Below are 27,151 nucleotides of genomic sequence, written 5' to 3'. Positions count from 1 at the left end.
TAAACCCTCCAGTTCGCAATTTCAAAGCCAAAGTTCCTTATACAATTTCGAAATATCCACCTTGATTGTGCTGGCATTTAGTTTTAATTGCAATGAAATTAAAATATTTCACTTGTAAACTTCTCTACAGTTTAACCCTCACATGCGCTTCCATTGGTTGGATCTCAATGCTGCCTTTGATCTACAGATTCAGAGGAGGAGCAAAGTAGGAGCAGTACAATAGAAAACATGAGAGCACGGGTATAAAAGTGCTGCAACCCTTGTACTGTTTGCTGCATAGTCTAAGAATTTGAAGAGAACAGAGACGGTAGTGACAATTTTACAATCAATCCGAGACCAACAGAAAAGAGCTCAGAATCTCTTAAAATTGGACAGTGACGAAGGGAACGTGGTAAGAGAAAATTTTATTTTGGATGCCACACAAGAGTATTCAGTAATACAAGATATAGTATTCCGCTCTATTAACATCAAATACATGTGAAAAGTGACCAGTTACAACTGGTCTAGTTACCAGCAAGAGGTATGCAAACAAAAAAATTATGTCAGATAGTTTCTGTAGTGCTTAATTTTGTTTCTACTTAAGTCATGAATTGACTAGCTAGAATGGAACTCTAGCAAAACCAGGCAGCTAGCTTAATCAACCATTTGCCTGGTGTCCAAGTGATGCCACAGCAAGAATCGATAAATTGGAGGTAAATATACACTAGATAAACAAGATTAAAGGATGAATAGTGCTTAAAGCATCAAAGAAAATTCAATTGATAATGTATGTGAGTCAATAGGCAATTAACATTTTTAATGAGGCACGGGGGGAGGGGGAAAGCACATGAGAGGGCACACAAGCTCTCTCAAGGGCAAAGTTTCAAAGAGTAAGGATTGTTATTTTTATTTAAAGATTGAGGAGTAACCATGGAATTTAGATGGAATGGCATCACACAAAATGAAGTATTTATATGATAGAAATTGCCAATTGATTAAAGGCTTTCATTCAAACAATATATATGGATTAAAGAAACAACCAGAAATGCTGTGGAGAACAAGAGCATTGAACATAAGAGTTGAACAGCATGGTGCGTTGGTACCCGACATGTGCACTGCTAAATCTGACTCCTTTAACCCAGCAGGTGAATCACAGACACATGAAGAATGGGACCTGTGAGCCTGCCGCCAGAATTAGAAACCAACTTGCCAGTGTAAATTTTGGGAACGATCCCAGAATCCAACTAAAACAGTGCCAGTGTAAAAGAGGCTTTACAGGGACTAATTGGATTTTGTTGAGAAGAAAAAGGATGAGAGAGAAAGTGATTCAGGTCAATAAAATGCCACGTGGAAATGAAAGTGGAAGCAAACTATTTAATCTGGACTCTGAGCATACAACTAGAAGGCATTTGTACAAAATTAACAAACCTTCAGTGGTTCTAGTACACTTCAGAAGGTCCCGAGCAAAATTAGCTATTAATTTGCTCATTTAAAAACAAGGACTTGCAGAAATGTAAGCTTCTGGGGGAAGAACTACTTTAGTTTTAAAGTGTTCTCCAGAGGCCTACTGAAACCCAGTATATAGCATATATCAAAACTATTATGCCAAAAGCTTGTTCTACACAGGTTTGTAAAATGCAGCAAATGTGAGAATAACCTCTAACATAACTGCAAATTACACAAGATAATAGGAATAAATTGAACAAGTACAAATACTTCATGTGATGTTCCTGCATGTGTTCATTGCTTCAAGACTTTCTTCCCCCCCCCCCCCCCCCCGCAAATTACAGAATAATTCTCCTTTTGTTGTCCATTTGATGCTGATGCATTTCTAAGATGCTGCTAACATTTCTAAGATTTTAGTGGAATATGCAAAAAGCATTATTAATATAACATTTTACTGGCCAAACTGCAAAATAACTCTGCTGTTGCAGAATTGTGAACAAGCTGTCAATTATACATCTAAATGGAAATAGCTTCACCTTGTAATGTAAAGAATGTAATGTCACCACAGTACACAGGCTGCTCTCCTCCACAACCCAAAAAGAAGTAGATTGGCCACGCTAAATTGCCCCTTAATTGGAAAAAATTAATTGGGTACTCGGAACTTAAAAAGAAATACTTTTAACTTAGATCTATAGGTGGAGGCGTGTGGAAAATGGATAGACAGGCAGTAAAAGATTGCATGCACTAAAAGTGTTCTTTAATTCTGGACTGTAATGTTGCTGGTTGTTTTAAGGCAGTGTTCTTCAAACTCGGGGGCGGGACCTGCGGGTGGGTCGTGGAGCCGTCCTTCGCGGCGCTCCCGATCGCACAAATCCCCGCACAGCAGCCGGCTTTTAATAACGCCGGCTGCAAGCGGCCTTTAAAATGGCCGCGAACATGTAAAAAAAATTTGGCCGCATTGCGCATGCGCGCTGATGATCAGGCGCACGTGTGTAGTGCGGCCGCTATTTTTTTTTAAAAATGAAAATGAATGAATGAATATCGCTTATTGTCACAAGTGGGCTTCAACGAAGTTACTGTGAAAAGTTCACAAGTGGATTTCAATGAAGTTACTGTGAAAAGTCCCTAGTCGCCACATTCCGGCGCCTGTTCGGGAAGGCTGGTATGGGAATTGAACAGTGTTGCTGGCCAGCCTTGGTCGTCTTTAAAAGCCAGCGATTTAGCCCAGTGTGCTAAACCAGGTCGTAACCTTTTGTTTTACAAGTTTGGGTTTTTTAAATTAATTTTATTCATTTAATTTATTCATTTAATTTTTATTTTTTTTATTTATTTTATTCATTTTTTTTACAAGTTCGGAGGGGAGTATTCATTTTTTAAATTCATTTAATTTTTTCTTTTTTTTTTTACAAGTTCGGAGGGGGGGGGGGGGGTCTTATTTAATAAAATTTTACAGAAAAAAGGCAGAACTTTGGACAGATGGAGACTCCATACTTTCCAACACCGGAAGGCTTAACCTTCATCCAACAGGTTCCATTGGAGGAGCGTGTACGAGGGCCAATGGGACCCAAAACCATTTCCTACATTTTTATCAGCAGCAAACAAGGTAAAAGAAAATGGTGGGTCGCTCAGGTCGGCCGGCGTGGGTCGCTCAGGTCGGCCGGCGTGGGCCGCGAAGGTCGGCCGGCGTGGGTCGCTCAGGTCGGCCGGCGTGGGTCGCTCAGGTCGGCCGGCGTGGGCCGCGAAGGTCGGCCGGCGTGGGCCGCGAAGGTCGGCCGGCGTGGGTCGCGAAGGTCGGCCGGCGTGGGTCGCGAAGGTCGGCCGGCGTGGGTCGCGAAGGTCGGCCGGCGTGGGTCGCGAAGGTCGGCCGGCGTGGATCGCGAAGGTCGGCCGGCTGGTAAAAATGGTTCCCCGGGTAAAAAGTTTGAAGAACACTGGTTTTAAGGGCTGCAAATTTTTCTGGATTCAGGGAATTATTGTTCAGCTCCCAGACCCCTCTGTAATTAGTGGCAGTGCTTCACCATTCCTCCTCTTTATTGGGATTGCTGATTGGCAAGGAGATCCAACGTGCTAAATTGGCTAATTATTACTTTTATGATGAAAGGATATTTCTATAAAAGAAAGCTTTGTTTAAATAGAAAATGGGGAACTAATACAAACAAATTTCTATTTGACTTTTCTGTTCCTTAAGGAAACTTTGCATAGCAACGTACCAATACAATCAGATACAAGCTGATGCCTACCTTTCCCCCAAAGAAATAGTGATTGAACATGTTGTAGTGGCAGAACTCCTCCTCTGAATAAAACTGGGAATACCTAAAGTAAAAAAAAGATATATTTATTACTACAGGGATGCACACGAATTGTGCACAAAGGCTGTAGAACCTGAAAAGGTAAATAGAGTAGCTGTTAAGAATGAACCTCCTTTTTAAGAGGGTATTTAAAAAAAATGAGTCAAGGTGATATGTCAGTACAGAGATCTTGGTAACTTTCTCACATTTTGCACCGACTGCCAGCTTCAATCCTTCATGAATTGGGCACAAATTCCAGTTGTAAAATGTTAAACACAGGCCATCTGCCCAATCAGTGATAATATCTGAAGTAAAACAGAGCATGTGGGACCATCCTGCCACTAATGGGCTCCTGCAACTCCCAACAAACAATAACAAAAATGGCAGCTTAGAAGGGTCGTCAAATGGAGATTTATGGGTAGAACTTAAAAACCAAAATGGAGCAATCATATTGGTGGGAGTGTTCTATAGGCCCCCTAACAGTCCAAGAGGAATAGAAGAGCAGGTATGTATGCAAATTTCATAGACGTGTAAATGTAATAGGGTAGTGATAGTGGGGGATTTCAATTTCCCCAACATTAGGTGGGGTAGTCATAGTGTGAAAGGTTTATAGGGAGTGGTATTCTTAAAATGGGTCCAGGAGAACTATTTAAGCCAGTACACAGAAGACCTGCAAGAGAGGGGGTGATTCCGAACTTAGTTTTAGGTAACAAAGCCAAACAAGTGGTTGAAGCATTCATTAGATTCGAGTTTGTTATGGAAAAGGTCAAGGATCGACCCAAAATTAACGTTCCAAATTAGGCGATGGACAATTTTAATATTAGATTGATTTGGCCAGAGGGGATTAAGAGCAGTCACCTTTTGATTAATCGGAACAGAACAAACAGTGGGACATATTCAAGAAGGAAACAGGGAGAGTATAGGATTGGATAAAGAGAGAAAACGGGAGGCTTATAACAGATAGTGAGGACTCAAAACAGCAGAACTCCTAGAGGAGTATAGAATGTGCAAGAGGAACTTAAAAAGGAAATTAGGAGAGCAAAAAAGGGGACATGAAAAGATACTGTAGTAAAATAAAGGAAAATCCCAAGTTCTTTCACAAGTATATTAAGAGTAACGAGGGAAAGAGTAGGGGCCATGAAGGACCACAGTGGTAACTTGTGCGTGGAGACGGAGGACTTGTTAGGGTTCTAAATGAATACTTTGTCGGTCTTCACTAGTGAGAGGGACGATATGGATATAGAAATCAGGGAGAAGGGCTGTGATCAAATTAAAGAAATTAACATAGACAAAGTGAAGATTCTGATAGATTTTTCAGGCTTAAAAGTAGATAAATGTCCAGGACCGGATGAAATGTATCCCAGGCTGTCGTGTGAGACAACAGAGGAAATAGCAGGGGATAGATATCGGTGTCCAGTGGGGCCCCGCAAGGTTAGTGTTGGGACCGTTGCTGTTTGTGGTTTAAATAAATGAATGATCATTAAGTTTGAGGAGGGTAGCCTTAGATTACAGGATAATATACACAGGTTGGTCAGGTGGGCTGATCAGTGGCAAGGCATATAAGGCTATGGACCAAGTGCTGGAAAATGGGATTAGAATAGTTAGGTGGTTATTTTTGACTGACACTGACGTGATGGGCCGAAGGGCCTTTTCTTTGATGTGTACCTCTATGACTCTATGGTATGAAGTGCCCTGAGGGACCTTGCATGTGGCGAAGTGAAACTGGCTGCGGGAACAGAGATTCAAAAATCTGATTCTGTGCAAGCTACTACTCAAATAAAACAAATGATGGTCCAGGCAAAAAAAAAGTTATTTTGCATTGTGGATTAGGAGACCATATGCTTTATACATATAAAACGGACCCTGGGAGCCGGTATCCGAAATATCAGCAAAGATGGCGCCATGCAAGCATTAGATGAAGAATGAGAGGCTTGGAACTAATATGAAGCGATTTTAACTTCATCTCAGTGAATTAAACACCGGAGGACCTAAAGATTGTGACATTTCTCAGTTCAGTGGGGCATAAAACTTTTATGCAAAACTTAGTCCATCTAGAAAAGCCGGGAGATAAGACCGACAATGAATTGATGAGAATTCTAGAAGGGCATTTCTCACCAAGACCGCTTATAATTGCAGAAAGTTTTCTGTTCCACTGCTGTAGTGAGGAAGAAGGTGGAAGTATGCTACAGTTTGTAGCGACATTTAAGGTTAGCAAAATACTGCGAGTTTGGTGCAACACTAGATGACACCCTTCGTGATAGGCTGCTATGTGGACTTCACAACAAAGCTATTCAGAGGAAGCTGCCTGCTGAAAGCGCCGTAACTCTTAAATCAGCAGTAGAAACTGCCACATAAATGGAGCTAGCAGAAACAGTCTTCACAGATGGAGCTGGAGTGAAGCTCCATTAGATGGAGACTACCAAAAACAAGTCTGCAAAAGGACAACAATGCCATTGATGTGCACAAGTTGGGCGGTGCAAGAACTGTGGCAAAAAGGGCCATATTGCCAAAGCATGCTGGACACAGCAAACTTCAGGAATACCTTAAGTGTATAAAGGAGAACTTTCTTAATCAGTTTGTTGTAATCCAATGGAGGGAGGAAGGGAGCAATGCTGGATCTACCGTTATGGAATGAAGAGAAGCATACTTCAGTGGGAGAGCATTTGCAAAGCAGTGATCACAATATCACAATCACAATAGGTTGTGGAAGCAGACAAGGAAAAATCAAATGTGAAAATAGCCAACTGGAGAACGGCCAGTTTCAGTGATTCCAAAAGGCATCTGGTGCAGATGGATTGGAATCATTGATTGGCAGGTATGGGAGGCTATCAAAGAAATTTCAGATACAAACTAGACACAAACTTAAAGGGGGAAAGGAAAGGCTTTGAAATCTGGAGCTTCCTGGATGACCATGGACATGGAGATTAAAGTAAAACAGTAAACATTAGGCTTATGATAAACTTGAGATTCATCACTCAGTAGTGAACCCAGCTGAATACAATGAGAAAATGAGGGACAAAGATAGTGTATGAAAATAGATTAAAACGTGACATAAAAAGGAACCTACATGTCTTCTCTAAACAGCAAAACTGTAGTCAACGGTGGTATGGGACCAAAAAGGAGATCATCTTGTGGAGGCAGAGGGCATGGCTGAGGAACCAGATGAATACTTTACATCTGTCTTCACAAAAGAAAAAGTTGCTGCAAATGTCACAGTAAGGGAGGGAGCCAGTAAAGAAACTGACTAGGATGAAAATAGATAAAGAGATTCTTAAAATGTTGGCAGTGCTCCCAAGTGGAAAAGTCACCCAGTCTAGATGGAATGCATCCTAGGTTGTTGAGGGAAGTAAAGGTAGAAATTGTAGAGGATTTGACCAATCTTCAAATCCTCCTTGGTATGGCATGGGTGGCACGGTAGCACAGTGGTTAGCACTTTTGCTTCACAGCCATGGTTGCCGGTTCGATTCCGGCTTTGGTCACTGTCTGTGCGGAGTCTGCACGTTATCATGGCCAATCTGCTTAACCTGCACATCTTTGGACTGTGGGAGAAAGTCCACGCAGTCATGGGGAGAATTTGCAACTCCACACAGAAAGAGGTTGGAATTGAACCCGGGTCCCAGGTGCTGTGAGGCAGCAGTGCTAACCACTGTGCCGCCATTCTGGAGTTGAAACAAAATGGGGAAATTGAAGTTTTAAGGATGGGTGAAGTGAAAACTGCCGATATTTTAACCAGAATTATTTTAACGCCCATTCCCTACATTTTTTAAGTTTTTGACTTGGCGGAGAAAATAGAAGTTGATCTTCTGAAAATCAATACCAGTTGATGCTCATATCATCATAAAAACAAACTACTTTGTCTACAAGGTAAAAAATCTGTTCAGGCACAACCATCTCAAATCTGACTTAAATGTTTAAAATGTTAGTTTTATAGTGAGTAAATGTTGTAAATGTTTGTGGGAAGCATGTTGAAATCATTTCAGTACACTAGATTAAAAACCTCTGAACCCTGTAATCCCATAGATGTATTATGCACAAGTTAAACAATTACAGCAGCAAAATAAATGAAAAGCTGCTTTAACTTGCGAAAGACAAACATAAATTTGTCTCACTCTTTATTCTGGTATTACAGCATTTATGTTTGAACATTTTTCTCAATAGCATGGAATGTTGTTCCAGAAAGTTTCTTGCCAATCACCTTAAGGGTTCAAATTGGATCAGTCCACTTTTACCAAGGGGTAATGGGGGGTGGTGATACACACATACACCAAAGTTAACTAATGCACATGCTAGTCAGATTTGTTCTGCAAACATCTAATGGTAAATTAAGCGGCAGACCCTGAAGAAAGATGACATTAAAACGAGTTGTTATGTTGACTTAATTCGGTCACACCTCTGTCATAAGCCAATCCAGCAGCTGCTATTTCGGTTTACCTTCTAATCAAACTCTGCAGGTTGTCATTTATTGCACTGCACTCACCCTGGTAAGGATGGCAGAAAACACAAGGCCCTTGCCTTCTAACCTTGCACAGCAGCAACATGCTACCTGTTCAAATGTTGCTACGGAACTTCATGCTAATACAAATGCAAGCAAGGAACCAAAGGAAAGTACGGCTCCAGCCCATTCGCAACAAACGAGGCACCAAGATGCAGCTGACAAAAAACTGCAAGAGTCAACAAGCTCTGCACTAGCCCAGAGTGTTGCAGTAAGGAGGACAGAACCCCTCTTACTACAGGTATTGTCTCTTTTGGAAAATTCCCTTTTCTTTACAATGGAAACCAGTAGCAACTCCATTTTCCTTCACCAATAATGGTCATTCTTGCCCTGCCTTCTTTCAAAACCATTCCAGTAAACATATTTTCAATGGGAAAGAAAAGTATTATTTTGGAAGAGTTAAGAAATGCATAATTTTTGACATGATGTAATGTGCAAGTGTTGATAGGTGTGAGAAGTTTATTTTACTGTCATATTATAAACAGAAGGCTTACCAATTCAAAAGGAGACAAGAGCCATTTTAAATAATTGCAGGAACAAAATTCTGATGGCGACATGTGAAACACAAGTACTATTTTCTGTTATGAATGCTGCTTTACACTTTTAAACCTATGCATTTAAAGGTGATATTACACTATTTATTTCATTCTTTACATAAATATGAAGTGACCAAATATTTGATCTGAGAAAACCTGAGCTGCACCCAAGTTCCTGATGTATAATGTGAGAACGATTCAGACGGGGAAACTCTGTGCTCATATGTGCACTGCTACACGATCAGACATAATTAGTTTGATTTAGAACATGATTGAGCAGCTGAAGATGTGGTGTGAGGAATGAAGTCCAGTTGTGTTTAAAGGCACATGGTGTAGGGCTTAGCTAGCAGACTGCTTTGTAAACCTCAGTATGTGAAAAGATTTGGGTTTTTCTCTGGCGCCCTCCATGATCAAATAGCCGATTGTGACTTGGGTTCGAACATGACAAATGATCCCATACAAATAAAAATGCTTAATAATAATAATCTTTATTGTCAAAAGTAGGCTTACATTAACACTGCAATGAAGTTAGTGAAAAGCCCCAAATCGCCACATTCCGGTGCTTTTTTGAGTACACAGAGGGTGAATTCAGAATGTCCAAATTACCTAACAGCATGGGCGCAATTCTCCCCCCCCCCACGCCGGGTGGGAGAATCGCCGGGACGGCGCGCGAATCACGCTACGCCGCCCTGACCCCCGCACGCGATTCTCCCATGTGAACCGCTCCGGCGGCGTGCTGGCCCCCTGTGGGGGCCAGAATAGGTCGTGCCCGGGCCCTGTTCGCGCCGTCGTGAAACGCAACGGCGTTCACGACGGTGCGAGCACTTGGCCTCCAAATCGGAGAATCGCCCCCCCCCCCCCACATCCTACAGGACTTGTGGTAGGAAACCGGAGCACCCGGAGGAAACCTACGCAGACACGGGGAGAACGTGCAGATTGTAGCACCGTCAATATGACGCGAGGCAGGTTGAGGTAATGTCAATTGAAGGCTTTATTAAGCAGAACTTTATCCCCAGCAGCGTGGTTACAGAATGCAACTGCTGAGGGAAATGGAGGGAAAAACTGGGTTCTTATACCGGCATTTCTGGGTGGAGTCCAGTAGGTGGCAGATCCTATCAGGACCTGGCATCCCTCCACCAATAGCCTGTCGACACGTGGTGTACAGTATTACCCCTAATACATACCACCACACAGACGCCACACAGACAGTGACCCAAGCAGGAATCGAACCTGGAACTCTGGTGCTATGAAGCAACAGTGCTACCCACGTGCTGTCCCAGTTCAGGATGCCAGAGTGCAGCATTTATCAATAACTTTCCAAAAAGATGGGTGAAGAGAGCAAGGACAGGTCAAAAATGTACATTGGGTGCACTGGCTATTAATTATAATTGTACTATAATTCTAATATAGCACACTGCATTATAATTCTAGATCAGGTCTTAAGCGCTGTCGGCTAATTGAATGAATCTGTGAATGAAATGCACGTTAGTTCCCAGCTGAAGCACCCAAGTGTTTAATGTAAGTTTGGGGTGGGGTGGAGGAAAGAACACAAATCAGTGGAAGGCTGATGAAATGCTTTTCCCCCCATTGGAGTACATGTCCAAGCCAGTCATTTAAAAGCCTGGTTAGCCAGATTAGACAGATTGGCTGGATAATTCCAATTTCCTGCATACATCAATATTTAATTGTTTGTAAATCAGTTCCCAGATCGAATTAATAACATTTAATGTTGCACACTGGAATTGATAGACAGTTACCCAAATTATTGACTTACCTAAACAAGTGTTTCCCTTAATGGTTTAGATGGTGGGAGCATTCAACTGGAGGCAACTCGATAATCAACTCCATTGGGATCAGATTGGTGACATTTTTTAATGCACAAATCTCGCAACAAATGATGCTGTTTCTTTAAATTACTTCAACAATAGATTAATTTATCAGTGTTGCGTATAGATAATGGACAGAACTGTGATTTTAAAATGAAGAGTGAATTACATTTGCATGGCACGGTCTCCAATACTAACCACTTCATTTGAGCACGACACTTGGTTTTGACTCGCAATGTACAACATCACAGGAGATTAACAAGTAGATTTTTTAATTCTACATCTCTTCCAAAAGCATGTCCAGACTCAGACAGATTCCGACAGGAACAGTACTGTCAAACACAGCAAGACAAGTTTAGACATGTAACACTGGTAATGTACAGGAAAGAAAATTGCAACTAATGAATTCCATTCTTTGCCACTGAAATTCTGGGAAAAAAACCCGTCTCGCATCACAATGATTTTAACTTCAAAACCATTCATTACAATTTTTTATTCTGCCAATATGTGCATTTCGTTGAAGGGCAAAATGTTATTGCCTATCTCTAGCTGATAAAATGGTGGGAGGTGATGGACTTCACTTGTGCCTGCTGCCCAAGTCACAGGAGTTCGACACAGAACCCAATCGCTCATCTTTTATGCGGAAACATTTCAGCATTACGTGGAAGGTCTAGTTTAGTAATGGTAACACCCCACTCCGCAGATTGTTGATTTTATGCGATGGCAACATCATCAGTCATGGGGAAGTGGTTGGACTCTCTCAAATATGATTGTTTGATATTGGTCTGTTGCAAACGTTACTCATACGTTATCGTCCCACGCTTGAATGCTGTCTATACCTTGCTGCATATAGGCAAGGACTGCTTCAGTATCTGAGAAGTGGCACTTGGAGTGAGAATGTGCAATCATCAGTGGACAGCTGACAAAGTGATCTGGGAAGGCCATTCATGAAGCAATTTAAGGGGTGATCTTATAGAGGTCTATAAAATAATGAGGGGCATAGATAAGGTAGATAGTCAACATCTTTTTCCAAAGGTAGGGAAGTCTAAAACTAGAGGGCATAGGTTTAAGGTGAGAGGGGAGAGATTCAGAAGGGCCCAGAGGGGCAATTTCTTCACTCAGAGGGTAGTGAGTGTCTGGAATGGGCTGCCAGAGGTAGTAGTAGAGGCGGGTACAATTGTGTCTTTTAAAAAACATTTAGATAGTTACATGGGTAAGATGGGTATAGAGGGTTATGGGCCAAGTGCGGGCAACTGGGACTAGCTTAATGGTAAAAACTGGGCGGCATGGACTGGTTGGGCCAAAGGGCCTGTTTCCATGCTGTAAACTTCTATGATTCTATGATTCTAGGATGGTTGTGATGAGGGCACTGTCCTTAGTAATAATAATAATCTTTATTATGGTCACAAGCAGGCTTACATTAACAATGCAATGAATGGGGCAGCACAATGGCGCAGTGGTTAGCATTAGGAGAGGCGAGTGGGCAATGAAGTGGCAAAATGTGGAAAAGTGTGAGGTCATGCACTTTGGAAGGAGGAATTTAGGCATAGACTATTTTCTAAATGGTGAAATGCTTAGGAAAGCAGAAGCACAAAGAGACTTGGGAGTCCTGGTTCACGATTCTCTTAAGGTGAATGTGTAGGTTCAGTCGGCAGTTAAGAAGACAAATGCAATGTTAGCATTCATGTCAAGAGGGCTAGAATACAAGACCAGGGATGTACTTCTGAGGCTGTATTAGGCTCTGGTCAGACCCTATTTGGAGTATTGTGAGCAGTTTTGGGCCCCATATCTAAGGAAGGATGTGCTGGCCTTGGAAAGGGTCCAAAGGAGGTTCACAAGAATGATCCCTTGAATGAAGAACTTGTCGTATGAGGAACGGTTGAGGACTCTGGGTCTGTACTCATTGGAGTTTAGAAGGATGAAGGGGGATCTTATTGAAACTTACAGGATACTGTGAGGCCTGGATAGAGTGGATGTGGAGAGGATGTTTCCACGTGTAGGAAAAACTAGAACCAGAGGACACCATCTCAGACTAAAGGGACGATCTTTTAAAACAGAGATGAGGAGGGATTTCTTCAGCCAGAGGGTGGTGAATCTCTTTGCAGAAGGCTGTGGAGGCCAAATCACTGAGTGTCTTTAAGACAGAGATAGATAGGTTCTTGATTAATAAGGGGTTCAGGGGTTATGGGGATAAGGTAGGAGAATGGGGATGAGAAAATATCAGCCATGATTGAATGGCGGAGCAGACTCGATGGGCCGAGTGGCCTAATTCTGCTTCTATATCTTATGGTCTTATGACTGCCTCACGGCGCCGAGATCCCTGGTTTGATCCCGGCTCTGGGTCACTGTTAGTGTGGAGTTTGCACATTCTCCCCATGTTTCATAGGTTTCACCCCCACAATCCAAAGATGTGTAGGATAGGTGGATTGGCCACCCTAAATAGCCCCTTAATTGGAAAAAATGAATTGGGGACTGTAAAAAAAAATTTTTTAATATAAAACAATGCAATGAAGTTACTGTGAAAATCCCCTAGTCGCCACACTCCGGCGCTTGTTCGGGTACATTGAGGGAGAATTCAGAATGTCCAATTCACCTAACAAGCACGTCTTTCGGGACTTGTGGGAGGAAACCGGAGCACCCGGAGGAAACCCACGCAGACACAGGGAGAACATGCAGGCTCCACACACAGTGACCCAAGCGGGAATCGAACACGGGACCCTGGTGCTGTGAAGCAACAGTGCTAATCACTGTGCTACCATGCCGCCCAACTCCTGCAGCCCTGCCCTGAATTAAAAGTAGGCTACACTTTGCTTGCAACAGGGCACCTAATGTCATCTTCTGTTAGTTAGACTTGTCCTTGCACAATTGGCTTTCAAAATCTTTATTGCATGATAAGTTTATGAAAATGCAAGCTAATAATACCGTAGTGAGGGGAAACCACACAACTGGAAACAAAGTGAGCAGAACAAGCAACTATGTATCCATTTAACCAATCATACTAAAGAGTTGTAAAATAATCAGCAGAAGAACTGACTAATCGTTTTTTTAAATTAATTTTATGGGATGTGTGTGTCACTGGTTAGGACAGCATTTATTGCTCATCCCTTCAGAAGGTTCCTTCTTGAACTGCCTCATCCTGGTGGTGTAGGTACACGCATAGTGCTCTTTAATTAGAGTAGATCAATTCAATATTAAATCAGCTACAGAAGGAGCGATAAAGATAGGGGAGAAAAATTGAACGGGGAGAGAGAAAAATTATAGAAAGAAAATGTTTAAAAAAGTAAGATTTTAAATTTAACTTTAAAAGAAAATCTCCAGGTCAGCACGGTGGCGTGGTGGTTAGCATTGCTGCCTCACGGCGCCAAGGTCTCAGGTTCGATCCCGGCTCTGGGTCACACTGTCTATGTGGAGTTTACACATTCTCCCAGTGTCTGCGTGGGTTTCGTCCCCACAACCCAAAGATGTGCAGGGTAGGTGGATTGGCCACGCTAAATTAGCCCTTAATTGGGAAAAATGAATTGGGCACTCTAAATTTATTTTAAAAAAGAAAATCTCCAACATCAAATAATATCCTGAGGGACTGAAACCCTGCACTTGATATGCTTAACTTTCAATGTCATGGATGTTCATTAGCTGTAATTGGTGCTTTTCTTTTACAAATTTAGAATATCCAATTTTTTTTTTCCAATTGAGGGGCAATTTTGAGTGGCCAATCCACCTACCCTTCACATCTTTGGGTTGTGGGGGTGAGACCCACACAGACACAGGGAGAATGTGCAAACTCCACACAGGCACTGACCCGGGGCCGGGATCAAATCCGGGACCTCAGCGCCGTAGGCAGCAGTGCTAACCACTGTGCCACCCTCATTAGCTGTAATTAATAATGATCACATTAGTAAAAGGATGCAAGCACTTTAAACAACAAGATTAAACTTTCTGTGGCAAGTTTAGTTTTTATCTACTGTACAAATACAGCAGCTTCAGCAAGTGTAATGCTTTTCAATGATAAGGCAAACATCTTGGGGTCATTTGCATGAAGCTGTCACAGCTGCACAATTTGGGACTTTTGAACTGTGGATCTGCACCTGCACCATTTATGACTACATAATTGCGAATGCCATTAGCTTTATTGTCTTTCGGAAATAAAATTCTGTCTGTCTTTATATATAAAAGAAAATATATTTTTTAAATGTCAGTTGGCATACATCATCCTGCACAGATTGCAATTTTCCCTATGACTAACCACAGGTGATGTGCCACAGGCACTTATGTATCACCTAAATAGCTCCTACTACTTTCACTCCAGGGTCAAAAGGTTGCAAGGTCAAGATCCACTTTTGGATTTGAGCACTTAATCAAATAACTTGTATTATTGGAAGCGGTACTTTTCAGATGAGACAACCGTAGAAACATTCAATGGATGCACAGTAGGATACAAAGAAAGAGGTTTATTTGGATACATTACTAAACTCCCACACCCAAAGGATCACCCTCCCTGACCTGCACCCAGGCTGGGGTTTTTATGGGAGTTAATGGGAACCGGATGGTGCACACTCCCTGACTTCCCAGGGGGTCATAACACTAATAAATCTTCTTTTCGGGTGGACATAAAAATCCTATGGCATTGCGTAAACAGGATTTTGTACTCCAGGCAAGAAATCTAACTTAGTGCCAAGGCTGAGTAATTTGGAACAGTAAACCACACAGAACAGGTAGTAGAGAGCACAGGCAACAAACAGAGATCCAGACAGGGTGTGAACGATAAAGAGGTGTGGGTAGTTCAAATGGAATAAGGGAACAATCAATATTAGTGTCAACTCAATAAAATCTTAAGATTTTTAAAAGTATTTTGTCCAATAGTCTAGTCACATCAAAAACCTAAAACTTTATTTTTCTATACTTTTACATTTCTTCTGTGAATCATGAATATTAACAAAATAAAATAGAACATTCACAGACCACAAATGTGGCTCTTAAATGATGCTATTGTTGAGTTTTGAATGATACCAATAGCATGTTACAAAATTCGAATAGCTGGTCTATTCAATGTACACATATCAGCACAGAAACAAAAATGTTAGATTACAGAAGTCCACTAATAATTTGCTTCCATTTAAGCTATCTTGCGAAGTATAAGTGACAGACAGGGTACCAAAAAGGAAGTTTTCAGTTCTATTCTGCAAAAATGTGACTCACAGTATCCACGGCTCCCATAAAATAATTGGTTAAAAAGGCCCAGAATAAGGGCAGCACGGTGGCGCAGTGGATAGCACTGGGACTACGGCGCTGAGGACCCGGGTTTGAATCCCAGCCCTGGTTCACTGTCCGTGTGGAGTTTGCACATTCCTCCCCCCGCCCCCCCCCCCGTATTTGTGTGGGTTTCACCCCCACAACACGAAAGATGTGCAGGTTAGGTGGATTGGCCATGTTAAATTGCCCCTTAATTGGAACAAAAAAATAAATAATTGGGTACTCTAAATGTTTTTTTTTTTTTAAAAAGGCCCAGAATAGCCAGGTTGAAAGTATTACCCACATGGACACCGTCTTTCATTTGAAAGCTGTATTCGGAGAGAGACAATGATTACTTCTTCAACACGATTGAAGAACTCACCAATTTGGAAAGCATACAAGATCTAAATAAATCAAAATGGGTTTATAATTTCCACATTGTAATTTGTTGCACTTTTGATTTGTGTGCATTGCTTTACTAGCAGAATCGGCTTTCAGACGCGCCATGTTTTGTACTTTAAATAGCTGTGGGCAAGCTTGATGGCCTGACCATTTTTATGGTGTTGCTGCTGAAGTGGATAAAGCATTGAATACATTGAGTACGATTTTCCTACAGCATTGTACCCAGCGCTGATCCCGTTACATCGGGTGCATAGTAGGAGAGGCCTAAAAACAGGTTTTGCGCCAGGCGTCGAGCTCGATGCACCCGTCGCACTACACCTGCCACAATTTGGATCATGCCCTCACTGACATGATCCAGATCAGCATATTTAAATAAGTCATTAAACACTTTGAAATATGCACAACCCTTTTGAGGCCGGATTCAACCGTCTCCGGGTATTTACCAGCCCTACCTGCAAGGCCTGACGCCAGCGCAAATTAGTACTGGTCTCCAAAAACGGAAATTAGAAGTGATGGCCGTGCCGCGGGGGGGGCTGGTGCTCAGGGCCATCAGAACCCCCGGTGGTCAGCATTGCCAAACTGGCACTGCATGGGTGCCAGGTTGGCACTTCCATTGTGCCATGGGACAGGGCCTGAGCTGAGGGGGGGCATGCCCATTGTTCAACCTTTATGTTGCAGGTATAATGGGCCAACTCTTAGTTAGCACTGCACGATACATCAAAAAGATCTGGTGGGTTGTGGTGAATCTGCAGCATGGTGGAGAAAGGAGTCAAGACGAACATATTATTTCATCGAGAACAACCACTAGTTTCAATATGCAATGTGGTAAATTAATTATCCAAGGATCTGCCGCACCACAATGACATACACTGGCTCAACATGACGTGACATCCGAAAGTCATCTGGGGCACATTGTTGGGAAATACATCTCTTCATAAACAGAAGAAAAGTTCTATCAAGGCTCTAAAGTTGTTAAATTTCTTTTAGATTTCCTTAAAATAATGTCATTAAGAGACTGCAAGGGGTGTATTGCATTGTGACGAAAGCGGTTCAGCGCCGGGCAAGCTTTTGAAAGAAAGCTCTACTCCAATCGAAAGTTAGTGGTGCGAGTTGCAATTCCACGTATGCACTGCAATTCAGAAGGAGCTGGAAAAATCTAATGACTGTGCCAGTTACAAATTTAGGATGAGAAAAAGGAGTTTACCAGCCATGTCGAAGGCTTCCCCTGAAAGGTCTCCAGACTGGCAGGTGTTTGAAAATCTTTTGGGTCAATGTCGAGAATGCCACACCATAGATATTAAAATTACATTTGAGTTCCGACATAATCACCAGTGGAAGAGTAAAGTTAATGAAGTGGGAGCTTGAAGGTTGGCAATGTCAAGCCCAGTTCAGACGGTCATTATTTAACAGCAGCGATGTGTAAGAATAAGCATTTTCAGAAATTAATCTGCAGGCTGCCCATTAGCTGCTCACATCAAAACTGGCACTAGAAACAAAGCCACCTGGATTGAGAAACAAACCGATCACGTTGTGCAATAAATAGTTAGTTGCTCACTAAATGCAAACATTAAGGTTGAAATGTTGCTGACAAAACTGGCACTATGAAGGTGAGAGAGAATGTTGGTCCAATAAATGTGTGTGCTCATTAAAAGAGTATGTGACTGTTGGATAGAGGGTTTAATCTGGATTTTGGATGACACAAAGTGTTTTAATCATACGCTTAAGACATTGGTTCAAGTTCCCTGTTCCAAAAGATTGGTCATCCCTGCCCTGGAATATATATTTTAAGTGAAATATAGCATTGCCAAATTCATCATCAGCTCATCATGGCGAACCGGATGTGATATTTGAAAATACATGAAACAGAAAGGTTTGCTGTATTTTTGCCAACAGGTCAGCTGGATTTCACTATTGTTTCCTTTTAGTTTGAAGTCACTTAATTTAAAATTGCCCATGAATTAAAACTTGTTCCAGCACAAAAATGGTAAAGTAAATTAGGTAGATTACTATTTTTTCATGCATTTTGCAGATGACACCAAAGCAATCTCTTCATGATCTCTGCGCCAAAAGAGATAAAGCAGAGGCACACATCCAGTCCCTGAAAAGCAGAAACAATGTTCTTACGGTAAGAACTTTAATAATTATGCATACTTTAAAAACTACTAGTAAGCAAGCACCCCACCAGACTCAAACCTTTAAGTGCTGTGCAATTACACCACAACCCCTTCTGGATCAAACTGTATGTATTTTGATCTAACTCACATGTCTCTTATTGTGCAGAGCTCAGCAGAACACCTCAAAGAACAGATTTCCAGCCAATATGAAACAATACGAAAAGTGCTGAACAGTGATGAGAAAGCAACTCTGGAACTCATCGACATTGAAAAGAGGGTTGCTTTGGGAAAACTCCAAAAGATCATCAAAGAATGGACCAGCAACCTAGGTCAGATAAAGAAGTCCATCAAAGCTACACAAAAAGTCATTGACCCAGAAGAAAGCCAAGTGCAAAATAAAGCTCAAGACAGCAACACGCTGTCAAGTCAGGCTACAGTAGGTCCCATTTTTGATTATTTGTTGTGATATTCCTTAAAACACCATAAGGCCACCACAATGAATTACATTAGTAACTCAACATTTTACCAGTTATTGTAATGACTAAATAAATAGGAAACTGCATTAAGCTATGAGCCACACAGACAAACACAAGTTCCTTATTTAAGAGTCTTGCAGTGATACCTAATTTTCACAATGAACAAAGATCTTTCAGTCAAACTAAATATATACAGCCCAGCTAATGAAAGACCACATTCAGTTTGTTTGTGTTTTACTGTAAAAGTTGATCAGTGCAAGACTGAGTATTCCTTTGTAACAACATATTATTGCCATCATCTTTCAAGCAATGCATATGGATAATTCTCCAGTTAGAAACTTCAAGGCCGGGATTCTCCTGCAATTGGCGGGATGGCCCGATGCCACGAACCACTCCGGCGTTGGGCCGACGGGAAGGTGCGGAATTCACCACACTTCCGGTGGCTAGGCCGGCGGCGGAGGGGTTGGGGCCGCGCCAACCGGTGTCGAAGGGCCAGTATGGTTCTGCGCATGCGCAGACCGGCCGGCCTGTTCCTGCGCATGCGCCGGGAGGTTCTTCTCTGCGCCAGCCATGGCGGAGCCCTACAAGAGGCCGGCGCGGAAGGAAGGAGTGCCCCCATGGCACAGGCCCGCCCGCAGATCGGTGGGCCCCGATCGCGGGCCAGGCCACTGTGGGCCGCCCCCCCACCCCTCCCGGGGCCGGATCCCCCCGCACCCCCCCTGAGGACTCCACTAGACAGCCTACAAGCCAGGTCCCGCCGTGATGGACCATTTCACGCCGGTGGGACTGGCCGGGAACTGACAGCCGCTCGGCCCATCGGGGCCCGGAGAATTGCCGGGTGGGGGCCACTGCCAACGGCTCCTGACCGGCGTGGCGTAAACCCCACCCAGAAAACGGCGCCGGAGAATCCCGCCCCAACAGTCCAAAACCAAAAGATATGGTGCTCAAGTAGGGCATCCTCACACAATTGCAGAAGTCCACCCCCTTTGCACAGTGTCTTGTTTTTTTAGATAAGTTGATGTACATGTCAAACTGAAACTCAGCCTGTACAAAAGAAACTCTTCCCTCTCCCCACCACCCTCACCGCAAACCACCCAGTCTATACTCTGGTATAACTTTCAAGTACAACTTTCAAATGCAACTCATCTTGGTACTAACCCAACAAACCGGTGTGGACGTGCTTAAGTTTTGCGGGGAGATTAAGATGCCACAAAAAGGCACCAAGAACCTTTATAATTCCAGAACAGCCCACCAAATTTCAGGCAGATATTCATCCTGGAGAGGTGAACTTGGTAGATAGAATCATAGAATTTACAGTGCAGAAGGGGGCCATCCGGCCCATCGAGTCTGCACCGGCTCTTGGAAAGAGCACCCCACCCAAGGTCAACACCTCCACCCTATTCCCATAACCCAGTAACCCCACCCAACACTGAGGGCAATTCTGGACACTAAGGGCAATTTATCATGGCCAATCCACCTAACCTGCACATCTTTGGACTGTGGGAGGAAACCGGAGCACCCGGAGGAAACCCACGCACACACGGGGAGGATGTGCAGACTCCGCACAGACAGTGACCCAAGCCGGAATCGAACCTGGGACCCTGGAGCTGTGAAACAATTGTGCTAGCCACAATGCTACCGTGCTGCCCACAAAAATTTAGAGTACCCAATTCCTTTTTTTCCAATTAAGGGGCAATTTAGCGTGGCCAATCCACCTAGCCTGCACATCTTTGGGTTGTGGGGCAAAACCCACGCAAACACGGGGAGAATGTGCAAACTCCACATGGACAGTAACCCAGAGCTGGAATCGAACCTGGGACCTCGGCGCTATGAGGCAGCAGGACTAACCCACTGCGTCACCGTGCTGCCCTCAATATAGCTCAGATAGCTCAGGTCCAAACTGATTGTGGCCTGGTCTCTTGCCTCCCATCAAAATACAAGTATGGAAAAGGAGGCTAGTTCCTGAGCAAATAATTCCACAAATGATTATTTGCCCCCTCAGAACGGGCCATCAGAGAAGCAAAAATGCCCAAATCTTGTTGCAATGCTCTTGGCTTAGAGGAAGGTCATATGGATTCGGAGCCTGGTATAAGAACGAGATGATCAGATTCGGCCATTTCTGCCATCAGGGTTAGATTAATGAGACGAGATTCTCCGAGTCTCCGCCCCAAAATCATGATTGGCGCGGGGGCAGAGAGTGGGCTTTGGCGCCGAAATCCAGCGCGACGTTGCTCCCACGATTCTCCGATCACCACAGAATCGTGCATGCGCGGTCGCCGTGGCGCGTGTAGGGGGCATTGACAGAGGCCCCTGCGGCGATTCTCCAAGTGTAACTGGCCGAGTTCCCGACGGCGTGGGTCTCTCATGGTCTCACCCGTCGGGAACTCGGCATGGCGGCTGCAGACTCAGTGCGCAGCCGCCCTGGTGGGGGACGGGGGGAATCCTTCACCGGGGACGGCCTCATGGACAGCCGGGGCAGCACCAATCCGCAGGCGCGCGCGATCTCGGGTGGACCTACGTTACTGGTGCTGCTCCACGGTGTGATTCCGCCATGTCCCACGGGGCGGCCGCCGCAGGCCATCGCCGTGTGCATGCGCGGACTCCTGACCGGAAGTGCAGGGCCCCATATCCGCAGCCAGATCTTCGGGAAGCACTCCGGGGCCCTGCTAGCACCCTGCAAATTGTAGAATCACTCTGGACTTTCTTAAGGAAAGTACAGAGTGAAACGCCCGCGTTTTGACGTTGGCGTGGGGACATCGCCCCATTACTGGAGAATCTAGCCCATGGTTCCCAGTATGTCAATTCCTGTATCTCCAGAAAAAGCATTACTGTAAGAGCCCCACAACATGTGGCAGGTTTCAATATGAGCCACCCCACCACAACCTTCTTCCCATATTCCCAACAAGTTACTGTGAATGTATTTCCCACCCTGTGTGGCATACTTACCGACACAACCCAAAATGGGGCAGGAAGCCATAGGGACGTTTGGTATGAGATCTAGACTAAAAGTTAAAGAAGCAGGGTGCAGGATCTGTGCAAGATCACATTCCATGCCATACAAAATCCACAAATTTTGTAACAGCTAATTGTTGAACAGAGGAACACCTTCATGCGGTGGCACAGTGGTTGGCACCGCTGCCTCATCGCGCCAGAGACACAGGTTCAATTCCAGCCTTGGGTGACTGTCTGTGTGGAGTTTGCATGCTCTCCACATGTCTGCGTTGGTTTTCTCCGGGTGTTCAGGTTTCCTTCCACAGTCCAAAGAAGCGCAGGTTAGGTGGATTGACCATGCTAAAATTGCCCCTTAGTGTCTTGGGTGAGGTTACGGGGATAGGGCAGGGGAATGGGCCTCTTTCTTTCAGAGCATCAGTGCAAACTCAATGGGCCAAATGGCCGCCTTCAACACTAGAAATTCAATATAAAAACATCCATTAAGCGAATCTGGTCATTCCCCACATTCAGCTCCTTTTCCCCACAGGGTAAAATTTAACACACTATAGACCATTGCTATAAAATGTTTTGCAATATTTCTATAACATCTTTTATCCTTTCTTTTCAGGGTATCAAACTTACTGCATATGGGTAAGGTTCCAAATTTAGCCTGGTTTTTAAATGAATGAAGTATTTGTTAATTTACACTTTCTAGTTTTAGCATTATCCAGTAACATTAATTTTTAATTTAGATCACAGAATTCTGTGCAGTATCTGCTACGTCTGTAGGTGACACTGTAACAGTTATTTTTAATAACACACGGTGTGATTGCTCATTTTATGGTTTAAAGCAGCTATGTAGCATCACATCCCACCAGTGGTGTTTCTGCAATAATCAATGGCCCTCACTTCATAGTCAGTGGTAAAACGATACCGCTCACCACTGACCACAAAGTATCCAGCAATCTCTAAATTGTGGATTTCTCCTTTCCTGATATTAGTTTGAATCTGGCACCAAATCAAGGGCATCGTTAGACAATCAGCCGCAGTAATGTCATCAAGCAGGGTAGGCAGCCAATCACAGTCAGCAAACTAAAAAGTAAAGTACATTGAAAAAAAAGAGTATTAAATAATAACTGGGGCATGCAGCTAGGATGAAGGTAGAAATTGAAATAGCATAAACAACCGTTGCTTAAAATATATATTTTAATTGATTTTTTTCATAATGGAGAAATTGGCACTTTAAAAAATTGCCAAAACCTCGAAGTATGTTTTAAAACAGATTGGGGTTCTGCCTCTATGGCCCTTTCAGCCAATGTGTTCCAGATCCCCACTGTCCTCTGAGGGAAAAGATTTCTCCGCAACGCAAAAGATCTACGAATGTCGATTGTAGCAGATCTGCTTTTATTTTGTTTTAACATGTTTTAAAGAGGAATCATAATCAATTAATCAAACAGAATCTATTATATTATTTTTCATCTCAAGTTATTCAAAGAAAACCGATAATGAAATCCAGGCCATTAAAATTGATGAAGTCAAGTTTCAGAAGTTATCGAAGCTCATTCGGAATATTTCAACCAACCTATATTCGCAATTGCAACGCAAGATATTTTTATTAGGTACAGTGTATTATATCTCAACTGTTCAAATATCCATTAACATTTGTATATTCTAATATGTCACACTGATCGTGCGCTAGGGCCAATTCAAACATTCTGTTCGCCTAATCAGTAAAGATAGCTGGGAAGAATAAATAGAAAAATAATTGTCCAGAGATCATACTGGAGAACCAAGAGCCAATTCAGTCAACACCAGATAGAAACATGGGTATCTGTTATCTTTCAATTACTCTGTAGTAAAGGTAACAAAAAACAGATGTTTATCATTCAAGTTACGTGGTTTGTCTATTAGTAAAATGAGATATTAACACATACAAATAAGAGGTGTTAGCATGAGGGTCTACCGTATTCCAAATCAAAGCTGTAGAGTTCCATCCTGTTTTTCAGCAGCCTAATAGGTTTATAAGATTAAGAAAGGGATCTGACAAAATTGATCATGGTAAATCATTCATTCGGACAAAAGTTTCAAACACCAAGGAATACAAGTTAAAAATTAGAAACCAGGAGAGAAGAAAAGTGAGCTGGAACAAGTTATTTTAACAAGTAGCAGCCTGTGAAAATATTACCGATTAAAGGCCATTAAAGCATATTAACATAAATAGGCTCAAAAACAATTATTCGCGATTCTGCAGTGGTAAGTGAGAAGACAGGTAAACTGAGAATTTATCTCAAAAACGGACATGCTTTTGGGCCTAATTGCCATTTCCAGATCATAATTTTTTTTTTGACATGTTCGTTTTACACGTTCTTATGAATTGTGTTTTATAAAAAGAAAAGGCTTAGAATAAAACATGAAGACAACACTACAAAAACACTATTCAATATAATCTCTATCAGGATCATACAGCATATAAGATTGGACTGTCTTATGTACTTTGGAATTGTGCTATCAATTCACAGTATCAGTTTTCCGAGGAGCTAAATATCAAGGAATTATATTAGCACAATTGGCAAATATTTTATCTTGACATTGCACAAGAAAAAAAACATAATTTTATATCAGACTGCAAGACAGAGGGGGATATTCTCCACTGCCCTGTGCCAGCAGGAAAATGCAGTTGGATCATTTGCACCTATTTGCATCCGATTAACAGACTGAAAGCCTGATTCACTAGGCCGTCCCGCGATGCTCTAGCCCTCTCACCGGGATTCACGGGGGTATAGATTGGTGCAGGTATTTTCAAGTGTGGTCCTGACACAGTGGACCCCACGGTGGGACAAAGGGGGTCAATGTGTAACGGAGGTGCCCCCCAAACTCTGTCAGGACAGGCACCCCTCCCACCACAGCACAATTCCTGCACCGCTACTGCCACCACCACCACCTCAAAAAAACAGGGGAACAAGTACGGAGCCTTGTGGAACCAACCGGAAACAACCTTCCAGTCACAGAAAACATCAATCTACAATCCCCTTTTGTTTCCTACTACTGAGCTAATTCTGGTCCAGCTTGCCTTTGATTTATTTTACATAATCTTTATTAGTGTCACAAGTAGGCTTACATTAACACGGCAATGAAGTTACTGTGAAAATAAACCACTGCCATGTGGGACCTTGTCAAAAGCCTTGCTAAAATCCATGAAAAAGCTATCCATCTAAACCTACAAAGAATTCTCATTAAGAGACCCGAAACACAGGAAACATTTTACAGCATCTTAATAAGTACAGTAAATATAACTAGGGTCTGAAGGAACAGTTCAGGAAATGCAAAAAGGAAATGATAAAATACTACCATGAATGTAGCAAGGCATGACAGAATAACACAGGTAGGTTTCTTTAAATGGACATATCAAATTAATCAGTACAATACTCAAAATGTAATGCGCAGATTATCTCAGAGAGTTTTTGTGATGAATATTTTGATAAACATGAAAATATCAGACTATATAAAACGACAGTGACCACAGTTATGCGTAACTTCTAAGAATTACATCATACCAATTACTTCAAATACAGAAAATGCGATCGATTTTTAGATTTACTAGATACTTACGCCTGCTGGAAATGCTGATTGGAATTTCTTTCCTGCTTCTCCAGAATACTCACCAGTTATCCTCGACATTGCATCAGCCCACAGAAATGTGCTAGTGTCAAAGGATCTAACTAGCATGTCTGTTGCTAATGAGTCACTGAGTGTTCCTGAGAGCCCTTTGCGATTTGACAAGGTCTATAATATCTTAGCTGCCAAAGGTCTGATGAGGGGAAAACATTACTGGGAAGTGGACGTCAAGCCTTCCGCACAATGGTGCGTTGGAATTGCGTATGGATCCATAGAACGGAAAGGGAAGCACAAGTCTACAAAACTGGGAAGAAACAGACAGTCCTGGTGTATTGAACTAAAAGCTAACCAGCTTTTAGCTTGGCACAACGATAGAAATGTCAACTGTAGTATGAAGCCCTCGAAGTTGGAAAAAATAGGGGTATACATTGACTATGAGAAAGGGCTCGCTGCATTTTACGATGCTGACAGCATGAAGTTGATACAAGAGTTCTCCAGTATCACAACAAGTCTTTTCGACAGAATGCACCATCATTTCACTGAGCCAATCTATCCTGCTTTTCGCCTCTTTCCTCTGGCTGTTGGTTCTACCTACTCTGATAAGTTGAAGATATGCAAACTAGAAAGTTAGAAAGCAGGCAAGCCTGTTGCTGTTCCAACAAGCTGTGCCATAGTGTAATTGTAAGGTCTGCAGCGTGCCCCATCACAAATTCACACGGTTTAAATCTGGACAACAAGGTTAGGAGAGGTATTGAAAGCACTTCTACACATGATGAAGAGAAAAGAGAATTGACTGGCAATCCTCACAACATTTTTACTGAAATTTCAGCTGTACGGTATTACTTACAGAAATTAACCTCCTGAACAGAAAATAAATGTGAGAAATAATATACAAATATATTACCAACCATATACCCAAGCAACCATTCTTAGAGGAGGAGCATGCATTTTCAGAGATGTATATCACTAATGTGCTACTGAACTGTATTAAACCTTGAATATAGAGATAGGTCATTATTCCTGTTTAAAGGCCAAAGCTTCAATTAACATATATAAAGATAAGATCTGTTTCCATTACACTATAGTCATGCTTCATTGGAGCTTTTCAGAATGTTAAGATATATAAAAATATCATTGTGATTTAAGAAAACTTAAATATTTTCATGTAGGCGCAGGAGCATCTTACTAGCAATTGTACCAGGCTTTAGGATTTTCAATTTTAGAATTGATTCAGCACTAAAATTGTATTTAAAATATCTCAATATAAAACAAAAATAGCAAATGTTTTGTTTTAAAGCTTGTACAAATTCTAAATAAATTGTGTGCTTGCAGCTAATCTGGCTTTTAAAAAAAAAGATGCAACTTTTTAGCCTTTACATCTTGTTTTATGGTTCTGAAGATCTTTTGGCTTTAAATTTAATAAGGTGACATTCGTTCCTGTGGAATTCGTCAATCTAGACAGGAACTAAGTTTGCTTAAGTCTATTTTAGTGACTTCCAGTTCCAGGTAAATCCTCTATTTGTACTTAAGAACTTTGCAGTGCTTTATTCTGCTTGGTTTTTAATTTTAATTCTCTCTATATTACACTCAATTTCTTTACATCTGTTAAAATTATTAAACAAGGAAAAAGAAAACAATGAGTTACCTCATCAAGAAACACTAACATAACTTGCAAAGCTAAGACAATACGCTCCTTGAAATCCACAGCTGTCAATTTACATTATGTAAAAGCAGTTACTATTCCAATTGAGATTTGTTTACTAGATTCTGAATATATTTGTGTCTCTCTAATAAACTCTGTATGATTTTAAAAGAAA

The 27,151-nt window shown here is 42.3% G+C and overlaps 2 protein-coding genes across 4 annotated transcripts in view; one reads left to right on the top strand and one right to left on the bottom strand.

The window, feature by feature from the left end:
* zcchc4 (zinc finger, CCHC domain containing 4) overlaps positions 1–27,151 on the bottom strand; it is a 113,035-nt gene that overhangs the window by 43,955 nt on the left and 41,929 nt on the right. The window contains exon 6 of the mRNA XM_072496515.1: positions 3,666–3,738. Coding sequence (XP_072352616.1) covers positions 3,666–3,738 — 73 coding nt within the window. The remainder of the gene's footprint in view (positions 1–3,665; positions 3,739–27,151) is intronic.
* LOC140408799 (probable E3 ubiquitin-protein ligase TRIML1) lies at positions 245–27,151 on the top strand. 3 transcript variants are annotated; one of them, XM_072496512.1, is made up of 8 exons: positions 289–391; positions 7,482–7,577; positions 8,165–8,446; positions 18,228–18,323; positions 18,479–18,748; positions 22,348–22,370; positions 23,205–23,338; positions 25,373–27,151. In XM_072496512.1, the coding sequence occupies exons 3-8, from the start codon at positions 8,201–8,203 to the stop codon at positions 25,963–25,965; spliced, it is 1,362 nt and encodes a 453-aa protein (XP_072352613.1). In that variant the 5' UTR covers positions 289–391; positions 7,482–7,577; positions 8,165–8,200; the 3' UTR covers positions 25,966–27,151. The 3 variants fall into 3 exon arrangements, with proteins under 3 accessions (XP_072352614.1, XP_072352613.1, XP_072352612.1); XM_072496511.1 differs by lacking the exons at positions 289–391; positions 7,482–7,577 and adding an exon at positions 1,125–1,310; XM_072496513.1 differs by lacking the exons at positions 7,482–7,577; positions 8,165–8,446 and having other exon boundaries at positions 245–391.

This window comes from Scyliorhinus torazame, chromosome 3 (genome assembly GCF_047496885.1).
Source record: "Scyliorhinus torazame isolate Kashiwa2021f chromosome 3, sScyTor2.1, whole genome shotgun sequence".
Lineage (NCBI taxonomy): Eukaryota > Metazoa > Chordata > Chondrichthyes > Carcharhiniformes > Scyliorhinidae > Scyliorhinus > Scyliorhinus torazame.
The sequence above is the reverse complement of the archived record's forward strand: the minus strand, read 5'-3'. Positions and strand labels throughout refer to the sequence as shown.

Excerpts from the sequence above, each read along its gene's own strand:
- LOC140408799 (XM_072496511.1), top strand. The coding sequence starts at position 1,140 with ATGAAGAATGGGACCTGTGAGCCTGCCGCCAGAATTAGAAACCAACTT. Across the intron at positions 1,311-8,164 it reads TGAGAGAGAAAGTGATTCAG|GTTGTCATTTATTGCACTGC; the intron begins GTCAATAAAATG and ends CAAACTCTGCAG. Across the intron at positions 8,447-18,227 it reads CAGAACCCCTCTTACTACAG|ATGACACCAAAGCAATCTCT; the intron begins GTATTGTCTCTT and ends TGCATTTTGCAG.